The 15,933-nt window shown below is 36.7% G+C and overlaps 1 protein-coding gene across 1 annotated transcript in view; it reads right to left on the bottom strand.

Annotated features, from left to right (window-relative positions):
* The window catches only part of CTNNA3 (catenin alpha 3), a 1,725,716-nt gene that overhangs the window by 753,905 nt on the left and 955,878 nt on the right, over positions 1-15,933 (bottom strand). The window contains exon 8 of the mRNA XM_057737480.1: positions 9,522-9,602. Within this exon, the coding sequence (XP_057593463.1) occupies positions 9,522-9,602 (81 nt within the window). The remainder of the gene's footprint in view (positions 1-9,521; positions 9,603-15,933) is intronic.

Raw genomic sequence — 15,933 nt, 5'->3', positions numbered from 1 at the left:
TTATTAAACAAGTATAACATGTTGCTACAATTAGTTCTTTTAAATTAGATTATGTATAAGCTTATAAATGACAATCAGGCAATTACTCTACTCGGCAGATATTTTCTGAAATTTAAAGCTGAGCTGGAAAATTAATGCATTGTATTTCTATAATATTGAATCCTTAAAGATCACAATATCTTGAAATGTTTCATTAACAATGTCAATGATTATGAATGGCTCCAAAGTTTTTGGTCAACTCCCTCAATTAATTTAATAACCGCTGTAATAAAACAAAGATATGCACAGCTATCAGACAGGAAATTTGTAATTTGTCTTCTGTGAAAATTATATTTTAGAATATTTTTTTAAAACCAGTAAACACTTATTCTAGTTTTGGAGTAAATGAGAATTATTACATTTTCAAGGGGTTGAATGATGTATCTACATGAAAAAAAAGCACTATCTCTCTGCTTATAACAACTGTAGGATAATAAATCTATAATAATTATAGGTTTGGGGGAGAAAAATACCTTTGTCTAAGATAGTAGAACTTTCTCAGAAGAACTGTGAAATTTTATGGCTACCAACAATTTCACAAAGGCAATAGGAAGATCCCCAAGGGAAGATTCTGCTTAGCATGCAAAATGGCAAATCACTAATGGCAACTAATTAACGTTTACTGAGCACTTACTTAGACAGGGTGTAGAGTGCTAAGTGTTTACAACGCAAGGGGAAGACCTTGAGTGAATGAACTGTTTGATGTCCGTAAAGAGTGGACCAGGAAAGTTAGGCAAGAGATCATAAGTCAGGAGTTGAGCTGGGAACTATAAATTGTGTTAGTTCCAGGTACATAAAGTAAAAGAAACCTCTCAGAAGGGGAGCTGTTTTCAATGACCATCCCTCCCCTTTATCCTTTTCTTCTTTCATTTGTAACCAGGACATTTATAAGGAGGGCTAAGAGGAGATTTACACTAGAGATATGTGATTGAAAGCCAGCATGCATATGGGAGGTAATTTAAGCAAAGGAGGTAAACAGAATCATATAAAGGGAGATGCATGGTGAGATGTCCAAGAATAAAATCTTAGAAAATATTATTACTTATGGGAATCATGCAGATGGAAGGATAGGACCTATAAAGAGACTGAAATGATGGCCAAGAAACAAAGAGAGCAAATGACCAACAGCTTAAAGGGAAACTTTGAAATAAACCTCTGTATTAACACTCTTCAAATGAACTTATCCTACCAAACACAATTATAATGCACACTTAATGGATGTGTTGAATCTTCTTTTCTGTGTATTTGATTTCATTCAATTCAACAAGTATTTCTGAACACCAATTCCTTACATTTCTACCAAGAGCTAGGTATCGTGAAAAATGTCAAGTTGGAACACATGATCTATTATAATTTAGTGGAGAAAGGTCATTAAATATTATAATAATGGAAAACCAGGAGACTGACAGAAAAGAAATTTCAAGAAGATAAAAGGGTTCACAGTCTTATTTTAAAGATAAGTTAAATTAAAAGAACCAAGCCTTCTCTATTGCATTTGACCAGCAGGAGGTTATTAAGAAGTTTCGGTGGAAAAGCGGCAGCAGGAGTCCTATTGCTATGGTTTGAAGTGTGAATGGGAGATGAAGAGGTAGAGACAGGATAAACTCCTGTTTCTAGTAATTTGATTTTCACATGAAGAAGACGTGGTATTAACTACATTGAGGTACAGATTTCCAGAGGGATTGTTTCCCATATAAAAGACTTGGATGTATGTTCCCACCTACAACTAAACTCAGAAAGTCAGATTGTCCTCTTATGCTTTAAAAAATACATTTTGATTTATCACTATATAAAATTGATAGAGATAGAAATAACTATTGTCTTAGATTGTGCCAATTTTTGTAAATACTTGAAGAATTATAGCAATCGTTTTCCAGTACTGAATACATTTGCTCTGCTTTGTGCATCTCCCCTCAGTGGTGCCACCTTGTCTTCCCTTCATTTTAATGGCATTTACTCCCCTGTTCTTTTTTTTTCATTTCTTCAACATTTTCAACTATACTTTCCCTGCTATTCATTCAATCCATCATCCCACGTACAAATGTTGAAATATATTGCAGCATTGAAGTTTGAGGTATAGCTGATTTACTATTAATTAAAGAATAAATAAACTCTTTGACAAAATTATTTTTTAAAAAGAGCTAAACCACATTAGGAACATATTTTTGGCTTTTTTCTAAGGCATGCTGCTAACTACATAACATGATAACCGAGAAAAGAGTTCCACAGAGATATGATATTATGTAGTAGGACAGGACAGAAGGACTGGAAAACGTGCTTTCAAATAATTTCTGTGTCAATGTCTTCATAATTCTGTTGGAAAATGGGATGAAATTACCTGATATAAGATACTGTCAAAAATAATGAGCAAAACGAATCTTCTGTAGTTGCATATTCATTCAATTTAACAAATGCATTTTGAGTTTTATATCTAAGGGCAAAGCACCATTCTAGGTATCTTGGGGAATGCCAGGATGACAAAGACAGGGTACCTATTAGGAAGGGAGAGATATACAAAGAGTTTGATGAGTATCTTAAAAGAAGTGCAAACAAGAAACAATTGACTGATTTGTCATGGTTAAGAAGGCTTCTGAAAGGATGAGACATATGTATTCCATTTTAAAAATTCACTACGATGTTAAGAGTCAGAGCTGGAGATGGCAAGTGTCACATTCTAGGAATAGAGACTATCATAAGCAAAGGAAATAGAAGGAATCTGCAGAATCACAAGTCTGTAGCCTGACTGGAACATGGTGGTAGAGAAAAGATTGAAATAGGATCTCATTAGGCACAATGGAAACAGTCAAAGGTATTTCAGGTAAAAGAACAAAATTCAAACAAAAAGATTAAAAGATGACAGAAGGAAATGGCCAGAAACTGGTGACTTGTGTAAGCATGAGTGATACCCTTAAGAGATAACACACAATGATTAGGCAGGGAAAGATCTTCCCCTTTGAAAGCATCTTCAACAGATGCAAACAACAAACAGCATAATTAATGCAACCAACCCACAATTGTCTCACTGGATTGTCTCTCTGACAGATTCCTGATCATTTACCATCACATTCATAGCTATGATTATAGGCTACCTAAGAGGCCTTTGGTGCTTTACATCTCATCCACTGGACCAGTCTCTGATTTTAACTGTTGCTGTGAGGCACAGTTCCATATCCTCCAAAGACATCCCACCTCAAGTACATTCCATGCTTCTTTTTGTTATTCTTTCTCAGGGCCTGCTCCAAGTCTCTATGAGATTCTCAGCTCAAGCACCAGCAGCCTGAAAGTTCTTAAGAATCAATACCACTGGGAGCAACCCTCAACCAATGGGATTGGGAGCTACTGGATAAAATTCCCAGCTTCCATCTATTGGTCAGACAATTCTGGAAGGCATTCTGTCCCTTCTCAGAGGTCCTTAAGCAACTGTTGCCTATAGTGACAACCTCAGTGGCATATCCTTTCCTCCTTCCCTGCTTGTTCTCTTATGCTTGATGTTCTTTTATACTTGCTTCTTGGAATCGCCTCTCAAATGACCTGAATAAAGGCCCCAGTCTCAGGATATGCTTTCAGGAGAATTCAATATAAAGTAGACACATTTATCTGGTGTTAGTGTTGTTTGCTTACATAGCAAGGAACAGACTTTGATGTCTTACATAAACTACCCATTGATGATCACACTTTGCCACTTCTGCTTTGCACACCACTGGGTTTAATTCTGTCATCTCCTGTATTATGGCTGACCGTGAAAGAGGAAATATTTTGAGATGGGACTGTAAATGAACATAGGGACAAGAAATGCAAGACCCTGAATGCTATGCTAAGTAATTTCCTTTATATGTTCTGACATATTCATATGGGATTTTTTTTTCATTTAAATTGTACAGTCATCAGTATCCATGTATAATAACTAAGTAGCCTCTTATTCATTTCTATATTATTTTCCTGCCAAGTGAAATAACTCATTCCTTTCACTTGCGTGATATATAAAAAACTTTAAAAAAGAATCTAACATGCCAATGTAAAAATAGAACCATCTTAGAAGCCACAGCACTCAAATCTGAAGTTAGTGAGAGGACAACAGGAATTAGAGGTATGTATTTTCAACAAATATCTGTTTGTGGTCAGGAATGACAGTTGTCGGGCACAAAACCAAATTGAGGGGCTTTCCATCTTTTCTCACTACAGTTTAATAAAAGGCTTTGAGACATCAATTTTTCTATTTCCCACTGATGTAAGTGGTTTGGGATCTTAAAAAAAATAATATATTTCTCTACAATGGAAACCCAAAAGTAAGAGCTGTACATGAAAACTATAAAAAAGCCCTGCCCACCCTCTCACCCCCACCAAATAAGCGAATAGAAACAAATGAAATTGTGAGTGGAAGAGGAATGGAAAGAAGAGAAAGTGTTTTGGAAAAGAATCATCCTCAGGGAAGTATAAAACATATTTGTGTATATTAATGCCATTTTAAGTCAAGTAGCAAAATATGGCTTTCAAAACTCAATTAACTAATAGGAACTAAATCATCTAATAATTAATTCAGCATAAACCTACTGTGTCAATTTAATGAGATGTGTATCTTATGAATATGTAATATTATTTAATGATGAAAATGAGGAGGAGGAGGTATAAGAGCCTACACATATTTTTCCGATTGTGGCACTGGTACCACCAACATGGAGAAGAGATGACTAAAGCAACTCAGCAACTAAAGAAGCAGACAAATTGTTGTGTTTTTTAGTTTGCTTTCACCAGAATCCTATTTTATTTGACATACCTTAAGTCTTTATTTTGGCATTTATGAAACAGACAATTATTTCTCAATATATATAAAAATTTTATAGTGAAATCAAATATTTGTTTCACTCTGCATAATTCAGTAGAAATGGAATATGTTTAATTTTTTAATGAAGTAAAGGAGGTTTAAAATCTTCCTTATTAAGAATTTCAGTATGTATGCAGTTCTCAAATGATGAGAAAGATTAAAGGAAGAAGAAAATTGAAATTTTAAAAACATGTAAAATAAATAACATGGAAGAAAAAAATTTATAATAGTAAAATCCGTGTATTACACACTAGAAGTTCTGAACGTGAATAGGCCATTATCCCTGGCCCTTGGCATAGTGGTTACAAATTTGGGCTTGGGTGAGATGGACCTGGGCTGAAACCTAGTCTCTACAAATTAGCTGGGTGATATTCAGTAAACTGACTCACCTGAGAGATTGAGATAGTAATACTATGGCATTATTTCTTGTTTCAGGGATAAAAATCAAGAATGTAAGGACTGCAGTGGGTAGAGAACTATGGAAAGCATTTGCTAAATAAGAGATGTTGTGATAACTATCATTTTAAGGATTTAAAATCCAGTTTGGGGGCTTCCCTGGTGGCACAGTGGTTAAGAATCCGCCTGCCAATGCAGGGACATGGGTTCAAGCCCACATGCCACAGAGCAACTAAGCCCATGTGCCACAACTACTGAGTCTGCACTCTAGAGCCCGCAAGCCAAAACTACTGAGCCCACGTGCTGCAACCACTGAAGCCCTTGCGCCTAGAGCCTGTGCTCCACAATAAGAGAAGCCACTGAAGTAAGAAGCCTGCACACTGCAGTGAAGAGTAGCCCCCGCTCTCCGCAACTACAGAAAGCCCGTGCACAGCAACGAAGACCCAAAGCAGCGAAGAAATAAATATTTAAATTTTAAAAAATATTTAAAAAATAAACAAATAAATAAAATAAAATCCAGTGTGAAGAAAAACCACTAAAAAAGAAAAAGACAAGCAGAATATGATTACTGCTATAATACAACTACCAATGCTATAAGTGCTCCAGGATGAAAAAATAGTAATTCCAGCTGATGAAATGGCAAAGATTTCACGGGAGAAGTAGCATTTATAATAGTCTTGAACTTCCTCAGTCAATTAGGGGTTGGGTAGACAGAGTAAGGGGAACAGGAAAGGCATCACATTGAACAAGCCGTATATACAAAGGTGCATGTGTATCTGGAGGTGGGGATGGAAGTGGTGGCAAATTTGGTGAACAGCAAGTAGACTCTAGCCAAAGAATAGGTTAATGTGCTGGTGTGAAGGAGGAAGAACTGAGGAAGAAAGAGAAAGGAAAGGTACATTAAGAATTATGAGGATTAAGTTGGGGCCAAATTACAGAAAATCTGAAACACAATGCCAAGGACTTTTGTCTTTGTTCTCTAGTACAACAGGCAATGAAGTCACAGAGCAAGAAAAGATAAATTGTTTATTTGCCAGGACATGGAAGCAACCTAAATGTCCATCAACAGATGAATGGATAAAGAATATGTGGTACAAATACACAATGGAATATTACTCAGCTATAAAAAGGAATGAAACGGGGACATTTGTAGAGACATGGATGGACCTAGAGACTGTCATACAGAGTGAAGTGAGTCAGAAAGAGAAAAACAAATATTGTATATTAACACATATATGCAGAATATAGAAAAATGGTACAAATCAACCAGTTTGCAAGGCAGAAATAGAGACACAGATGTAGAGAACAAACATATGGACACCAAGTGGGGAAAGCGGGGAGGACTGGGGAGGAATGAATTGGGAGATTGGGATTGCCATATATACATTACTATTAAGAAAAAAAAATACCAGATTGTACACTCTAAATATATGCAGTTTATTGTATGTTAACTGTATCTCAATAAAAGTTCTTAAAAAAAAAAGATAAATTGTTTATTTGAAGGAAACAAAAAACAGTAAGTCACCTGTATGACATTCATCTTATTACCCCAAAATGTATAATTTGCTTTTTCCCAGCTATGTCTAAGCAATCTATCTCATTCCTCACAGATGAAGTCCATTGATTCTCTGAGCTAAAATGTTTTTGTGTTGCTAATGGAGAGGCCGTGGGTGAGCAAAGGAATTAAGATGAATGAGCAGGGAGATGGGCTTTGCTTATTATTTATTTATTTTTTTACTAAAAACAAACAAACACAGATCTAGAACAAGAAAAGAACATTAAATATTCCAAAGGAAAACTCTGTAAGGGTAGGGACTTTCTCCTTCCTGTGTGAAAAGTATAATATATAGAAGATGCTTAAAACAAACTGCTTAATAAATTTTGTAGTAAGAAGACAAGGTAGAGATGACTCATGTTATTTAAACTAGTTTGTATTACTGCCACAAGCATAAACATCAGGATGGAAAATGAAGTTCTTGGGAAGGCAAGTAAGGATCCTATGAACAAATCATAGCAACTATCTCAGCTAACATTGAAGACCATGGGTGTCTCCAAAGACAGCTCCTAACAGTGCCATCTTCCTATATACACATGCCACTTTTCTCGTAAGAGATAGTGCTTTTACTTGCTCCTACTGACCTGGAGCAGGGTTTGTAGCATACTGCTCTGTAGAATGCAGAGGAAACAACATCCTAGTGACTTTGGAGCTCAGGCATTAAGAAGGCCTGTCAATTTCCATCTCTCCTTTCTTGGAGCCTTGAACCAACATGTAAGAAATTCAGGCTCTCCTGCTAGGGGAGAAAAGCCACACGAATGGGACCTTAGGAGATTAGATATCATGTGGAGAGAGAGAAAAAGAAGAAGCTCTGAGGCCTCAAATACCAAGCTGTGAACCCAGACACCATTTGAACTATCACTACATGGGAGACCACAAGTGAAAATACTACAGAAATGAGCTCCCTGACACCCCCACCCCCACCCCAGCCAACCCATAGAATCATGAAACAATAAAACGGTTGCTGTTGTTTGTGGTGGTTTGTTAAGCAGCAACACTTAACCAAAAAAATGAAGATGTGACCTGTGAAACCACAGGGAATTTTCATAACTCTGGAACACAGCAGTTCTCTATGAGATAGAAACATCCTCTTACTATGAAAAAAAGTATTAGTAACCCCCATGCTCTATATCTATCTGATGATGTGAGGTGGAAATCAAAGTAGGATTCCAAGATGAAATACAAGATTCTTGGTTAAATTTGAATTTCAGATCAATGCAACTAATTTTTAAATATAATTATGTGCCCATGCAATATTTGTTTGCTGTTAATCTGAAATTCAAATTTAACTGGGCATCCTGTACCCAAATTTGCTAAATCTGGTAATCTTACACACAAAGGATTGCTTTATCTTAACTTTTTTTTTTCAAGAAAAATAACTATTCCAAAAGCTTTGTAGGTATAAATGTACATCAGCTCTTTGTGCACTACTTTGTTGAAGGGAATCTAGAGTGATGAGACCAGGATGAGAGACACAGTTGTTAACAGCTCATAGTAACAACTTTTCCAGTCCTTGGAGGAGCAGATGGAGTAGAAATACTGAAGACTGTAGAGAATGAAAGTCGCACAGCTAACAGGGAGGACAGTCCTCAGGGTGAGAGTCCCTCAGGTGGGTATAGGTTATGACTGGATGTAGGTTCAGTGCCCCTTCTTCCTTAGATGGGTCACCTCACTACACTAACCTGCTTTCTCATCTGCATCATAAGACAGGTTGTACTAAATTCCTTCCAACTCTTACATTCCATGATTTTAAATGCTGACAGTAGAAACAGAATTTGCATTAAAGCCATAAAGTTGAGAAATTGGAATCTTCCCAGCCTGCAAAACTGTGCTTTTACACAGCTAATATTACCTGGCTGGGTATCCCTATTTATTCCATTTCCAAATCTACTTCTGAATTAAAAAGATTGCTCAGGCCACTTTACTAAATCTCCCCATTAAACTACAATAATATATTGCATTAAAAGTTTATGGTTGAAAAGTTTTTGCCCCTCTTTTATGAGTTAATAGTGACCAAGTTAAAGCTGTACATGAAAAAAGAACTCTGGTTATTAAATAGTGGAAAGGAACACAAAGCTAAGGTCTTTGAAAATAGCTAAGTCTTCATATTTCTGGAGGAAAAAAATTTAAACTTGTGGCATAACACCAGACTTCTAAAGTATTTAATGAAATCCTTTGTAATCCTAAATTCCTGATGACCTAAGGTTAAAAGTAGCGTTAACTTAAACAGAAACTAATTTTTGAAGCATCCTGAAGAAAGAGAAGGGGAAATTGTTAAGGTCTCTGAATTACTAGCTGTTTGCTCTAAGCATTTGGATAATAAACTCAGTTTTTAATGTAATAGCATCAATTTACCAACATTCTCTAAAAATTTACTCTGTACCAGGCACTCGGAGGCATTTCATTTCAATCTCACAGCCCTATCGTGTATTATTAATTCCACTGTACAGGTTCACAGAGGCTCAGAAAGGTGAAATCTGTTCCCGAGATCCCACAGATGATGATGGCAGGGCCAGCATTAGAATGTAACTCTGCCTGATATTAAGTCACTTTCTTCTATTTTATGTTTGCCAAAAAAAGGTTGAGGTATGTAAATGTGGAAAGTATATATTTATTGTTCTTGTTTTGTGTTCTAAAGTAATTTAAAAAGAGAAAAAAAAAAGGTTCCTTTTACTTGGTGTTTGTCTCCACGTCTCTCTGCTCACTCACCTGTCTGCGAAGGTCTCTTGTCTTCTTGCACATGTTTTCTATTGCAATATTCAGGGTATTACTCCTCTCCTTTTTTCCCGTCTGCAATGGAGAAGAAAAAGTGGTGTAAGCAATGGTATCAAATTACTCTTTATCACTTAGCAATTCGCTTTCTAAATTTCCTGAAAATAACAGCTTGAAAATTTAAGAATAGGTCTCAAAACTGCTATGATATTGCATATGATTCATGAGTACTTCACTTAAGAGTAAGTTGAATGGTAATTAAAGTTCACATTATTTTCTTCTTTAAGCTTCTGTAATATTTCTGATATAAACTTGGGCTGCATTCAGCATGGCAGTAGGCGGAGCGTTATCTCCAAGAAACCCTGATCCTCATTCTTAACAAGTCGACTCTTCAACCGCTAAGCATGCAATTAGCTTAAAAGAATTAGATGCCCAATTCGTCAACTTCTGTGGGAGTTTCTGAAGTCATTTTCATGGTGTATTGTGTAAGTTATACAGAGCCATATTGGAGTTTTGCTAAACACTAAATAAAATATGCAGTGCAAATTCATACAATTTGCAAAAGTTGACCACAATTTTAGCTGACAATATCCCAAGAACAAATTGTTTCAAGTAAAAACTGGACGCTGTTTTTGGCTCTCTCAGATAATTTGTACAACACCTTTTCATCCTTTAAGCAGAACAGTTCTCTCTGTTATATCCTTAACCTCAATCTTTAGGCTATTAAGCACATAGACAGTCACTTTGGTTGGTATTTTCTTCATATTACTTTTGTGGGAGACAACTGAATTGAATCTAATCATACTTTTTCAGTGATATCTTATATAAAAAAGACTGAAAAAAATCATTATGTGAGTCACCTCTAGGAATATTGCTACCATTTAAAACAATAAACTGAAAGAGCTCTTGAGAGGAGACCTTGAAAATCAGGAAGGCAAGTTTTAAGCAGCTGATAATTGAGGAAGTTTACAACATGGACTCCAAAGAGGGACACTGAAACAAAGTATAGACAATTAGGCAGCATGCCTTACACTACTCCCAATGACTAAACCCACACATAAATTCATACCTTCAAGTGGAAAGACTCCATTATTAGAAGCTCAAGACCATCTATTCTCTATCCTAATCTATGGTTTTAGTCCTATCTTCTGCCTCATCTTCTCAAATGCTATCATTTACAGTAACAATATTTCTATACATTTCTATCTCTTCTCCCAAGTTCTTCCATATAATGTAGCTCTGACTGCAGCAAGTGTCTCCCGAAATAGCACCCTATTAAAATCCTGCTGGTTTCTCAATGGTTTCCACACAGAGTTACCCCCAACAACTCTGCTCAAAAGTAAACCCTCACCTCTCCTTGTTCCAATAGCATTTTGAAAATTTCCCAAAATGTTCATTTTGTTTCTGTACATGTTCATCACCTTTACAATACTGTTAAAATCTTGATGTTGAAAAGTATATCTTAATTTTTTTTTCCTGAAAGTAACTTGTATAGAACATTAAATAGTGTCGACTAGTTTATAAATGAACAACTTGATTCAAAACACATTTTATTAAGAACCTACTAGATTCTGGAAGAGATTTTACCACATGCTCATCAAGGCTCAGCTAAATCCTCTGTTAGCTGAGGTTGTTGGTACCTGCCTAAACTTTAGTTAGACCTAGTTTTTTCTCAGCAGTAGCATTACTGATATTTATGATTGGAAAGTCACGATTATTTGAGCCATTTCTGTACATGGCAAGATGTGTGGCATCCAGGGACCCCTGTCTATTAAATTTCAATAACAACACCCAGGCACTATGACCCCACACATCTCCAGATACCTCTTAGGGGGAAACACAGTAGAGGGCTATTAAGTCCTTTACCTTTAGAGAGTGCGTGTGCAATGTGTGCATGCAGGAGACTGTGTCTAGTGAAGGAAGTCGGCAGAAGGGAGGAATAGGAGAGATAAATAAAATTCTGAATGTCAGAGCAATAAAGCAATGGTGGCAATTACTCAGATTGCCACCGATACATGACGAGCTATAAGACAGTTTCTAATTTTACCTAAAGAATCTATCCCTTATTCTCCAGGTTAATGCAGTATTAGCTTTTGGTTGTCTCTTTCCACTTCACAAAAGCAGAGAGAGTCAAAAGGAATAGGACAGACAAAGACACACTTCCCACCCCCAACACACACAAGGCATCAGGAATAACATGAAAGACTTCTGTTGTGTTGGTCATAAAAACTCACTAGTTTCTGTGATCTAATTCATCAGAAAAACTAAAAAGATGTCAACCTTCTCAGAGTTAACAGTAATGGCATAAAAAACTTTAATAGAGGATGACGGGGTGACAGCATGAAGAGATTAAATAAGGACTATAAAGATGATTACCTAATTTCTACCCAGAGCTTCACCTTAGTTTAAAAGTTTTCATTGGGTCAAAGACATTTTGTTCTCCAGGTAATAAAAAACAGTCACTATCATTTCAAGAAGTATAAAGTTTTCCCTTCTCTCTTCCCTGTCTCTCCATCTCCCTCCCCACCTTTCTTTTTTTCACCCCCAGATTTTTATTGGATCCTTGCTCTGTTTATCCAGATTTATTTGGCTCAGTCAAGCCATTTTATGCCTCTTTATTCCTTTTGCATTGCATAAAAATAAATAAAGCAAGGAGAAATAGCCCCATCCTGCTTAAAAGCCCTCATTCCTTCTGTTTTCAAAGCCTTAACAAATCATCAAGCAATGAGCTAGGACTGAAGGTGAATTGTGTGTGCTGAGGTAAGGGACAAAAAGGGCAGGATATGAAAGCATAACTACAGATAACAGTCAGAGCCTGCCTACATTCCCGGTATCAGAGGAGAAGATGCTCCTCAAAGGAAGCCTTAACAGAAGCCATCATTAAGTCAGCACAGCCCTGCTAATGGAAAAGGTACCACTTACAGTAAAGGGTGGGATGGAGGGGAAATCAGAAAACATGGCACAGATCAGCACTGTATAGGGAAAGCAATCACATTCTTCATCAGTAAATAAACTGCCAGGAAAGGCTATATCAAAAAGAACAGTTCTGAGTACAGACTTCATTCAATGAAATTTCATTAAAATTATTATTCAATATTATAAAAACAGCTCCAATGTGATCCAGGCTTATCATCTTAACTGAGTCTTTCCATGAATTCTGTCTCATCATTGTTCCCATATAACTATCACAGTTAACTGCAGTCTCTCATGTGGTTCCCTAAAGCTGCCCACACTTTTGGAAAAAGTCTCTTTAAAAAAAAAAAAAAAAAAAGCCTCTTTCTAAATAAACTCTCCTTGAATTATCTGAATTTGAGTGTCCCATTTGTTTCCTGTTGGGACCCTGCTAGGGAGAACTTTCTAATACTGGGTTGTCCAATATGATAGCTACTGGTCATATGTGGTTATTCAAATTTAAATGTAAATTAATTAAATTAAATACCACTAAAAATTCAATTCCTCAGTTTTTTACTTCAAAGGGATCAATAACCACATGTGTCTAGTGGCTACTGTACTATATAGCACAGATACAGAACATTTATCTCAGAATGATGTATTAAACAGCACTGTTCTAAAACATACCTTTGTTTATTCAAATGTATAATAAGTTCCTACTTTTACACAAGTCACCTTTTGAGAATAAAATAATGAGCAAGAAACAAACAAACAAATCCCAAACCTCAAGGTGTTTAGCAAAGAAAATCGAGATCTAATTCTGTCCCTTTTTTGTTCTAAAAATCTTCCCTCTATTCCCGTTGCTAATGGAATTAACAAACTCTTGATCATAGTGTTCAAGGCCCCACGGGACCTACTCCCATATTTACTCATTTAACATTAATGAGATACCTTAATGAATGCTTTATTTTCTAGGCAATACAATCAGAACTTAGGAACTCAGAGCAGGCTAGTGACAGACAGACCTTTATTTCAAACACATCAGTCTGGCTGGACTCAAATACAGTGTATTTGAGGAATAGAGACACACCAAAGAGTTAGATGGTTATAGCAACAGTCCACACAAAAGATGAAAAGTGTAAAAATTAATGCAATAGCAGTCATGAAACCAAGCAGAACCCTGTGGGGTTCCTAGGCATGGAAGCCTTTCTGTGCCCCTTGTTTCTTGTTTGTAGGGAACAGATTCCAGCCTCCATAGGCTTCCTTGAGTTCCAAAGGACAGATTGGAACAGTTGCTAATCAGGGAAGGGATGGGATGCAGAGACAAGGGAGGAACAGTCAAGAAACAATAGTGCAGCCTTGGAGCAGGGTTCTGGTTCCCCCTCAGTAACATAACAATATCTTTCAACTCTTCTGCAGAACTAAAACCCCCAACAAATGGAAGATGTTAACTACAGTATTTGATGAAGCATTCTTCACTCCAGACAGAAGGTCACAGTTTGATAACCTAGAGAAACTCAGCAGGAGACCACCTGAGGCCAGATTAAAGGAACCAGCGAAGCTCACTAGGAGACCACATGAGGCAAGATTAAAGGAATGCACCCACCCTGATCATTATCAGCAACTTTGCCCTTGAACCATTGCTATAAAACTCCTCACCAAATCATTCCAGGCTGGGACAAACAGTTTTTAGAGGCACAAGCCCACTGTGTTCCCCTTTGCCTGGCAAAGCAATAAAGCTATTCTTTTCTACTTCACCCAAAACTCTGTCTCCAAGATTTGATTCAGCACCAGTGCACAGAGGCTGAGTACTCAGCATCAGTTAGGATGGAGAAAATAGACTTAAGGACTCTGAATGAGCAACCTGGGTAGGATGACGCTGGTAGATGCTGGGGCATGAAGAAGAGAGAACAATCTCTCTTACTAGACTTTATAGTCCTTGAGGGAGAGAAACTTTGTGTACATGTAATTTGTCCTTCAGAGCATCTAGCATAGTGCTTTGCATGTAGTAGGAGCTCAGAAGTTATTTGTTGAATAAATAGAGAAAAGAAAGACGGGATAATCTTTGGCAAATCTCAACACTTCTAAACCTTAATTTTCACACACATAAAATGAAGATTTGCCCCAAATTGTTCCCATATTTCTAACTGTAAAATTCTATGAAAGGGCTTCCCTGGTGGCACAGTGGTTAGGAATACGCCTGCCAATGCAGGGGACACAGGTTCAAGCCCTGGTCAGGGAAGATCCCACATGCCACGGAGCAACTAAGCCCAAGTGCCACAACATTGAGCCTGCGCTCTAGAGCCCACGAGCCACAACTACTGAAGCCCACACACCTAGAGCCCGTGCTCTAGAAAAGAAGCCACCACAATGAGAACCCCACGCACCATGAGAAAGAGTAGCCCCTGCTCACCACAACTAGAGAAAAAGCCCGTGCACAGCAATGAAGACCCAACACAGCCAAACATAATAAAAATAAATAAAAAATTTTTTAAAATAAGAAAAAAACTCTGCAAAAGGGCTGTGTTTTCTTAAAAAAATTATACAATATATTACTTTTATTGTACAATTTCTTGCATAAACAGTTATTAAAAATGTGTTGGAAACATGTATGCATAATATGAATCCACAGTGGTACAAATAAAAGACTTCTAAACGAGGAAGGCCATGATGCTGACCTCACAAAAACGAGGAATTCTCAAATATTAAGGGATGAAGTTTAAAGCAAATGAAAATTTATCTAATTCATAGTCAAAAGAAAATGTTATCAGTGCAGAGAGGAGCCCTGTATGGAGTTTAAAAAGCAAGAAAAATGTTTTTTTGTTATTTTGTTATGTTTTCTTTTTGTTTTTGTTTTTTAAATGTGTGCCATTTTATTCAACCTTTGAAATGACATATTTCTCTTTAAATGGGAAATCTATATTTCATGGTAAAGATGAATTATGATGCCCTTAAATTAGTTCCTCTCTACAGAAATAGCTCTGAAAATATTTTATGCTTAACACATAGCAGAGTCACAGATTCTAGTCCACATTTTTCAGGCATGAAAGACATACAAATAGACGAACATAAAAAAAAAGAATTATCTTCTAGACTGCCACTGTACTGAATGGAATGTCAGGAAAACATCCTAATATAGTATCCTAAAAAAATCTTTCTGAGGCAAGGTTTGTGCTATGAAAATGATTTTAAAACAAACAAAAAAATAACTCTGAGACTTGAAATGAGGTTTTTAAAAATAACTTTATAAGAACAGAATGACTTAGCTATCAAGGGAAATAGGTTAAAGATTGCAAGTGTCTCGAACTTTCATATTGTTGGGGAAAGTAGGATGCCGCCCCAGGTAGCTGCCTGCTGGAGTGGAACTGGGAGTCAGTGAGGGGAAACCAACTTTGTCAACTATCGGCCACAGCTAAGTATTTTACACGTATCTTCTCAAATGCCATTTGCAGTAACTCTTCACACATTTGCACGTAAAGACACTGAAGCTCAGTAAGTTTAAATACTTACCCCACAA

This window comes from Hippopotamus amphibius, chromosome 5, assembly GCF_030028045.1.
Source record: "Hippopotamus amphibius kiboko isolate mHipAmp2 chromosome 5, mHipAmp2.hap2, whole genome shotgun sequence".
Lineage (NCBI taxonomy): Eukaryota > Metazoa > Chordata > Mammalia > Artiodactyla > Hippopotamidae > Hippopotamus > Hippopotamus amphibius.
Note: the sequence above shows the minus strand (reverse complement) of the source record. Positions and strands in the feature narration are given on the sequence as shown.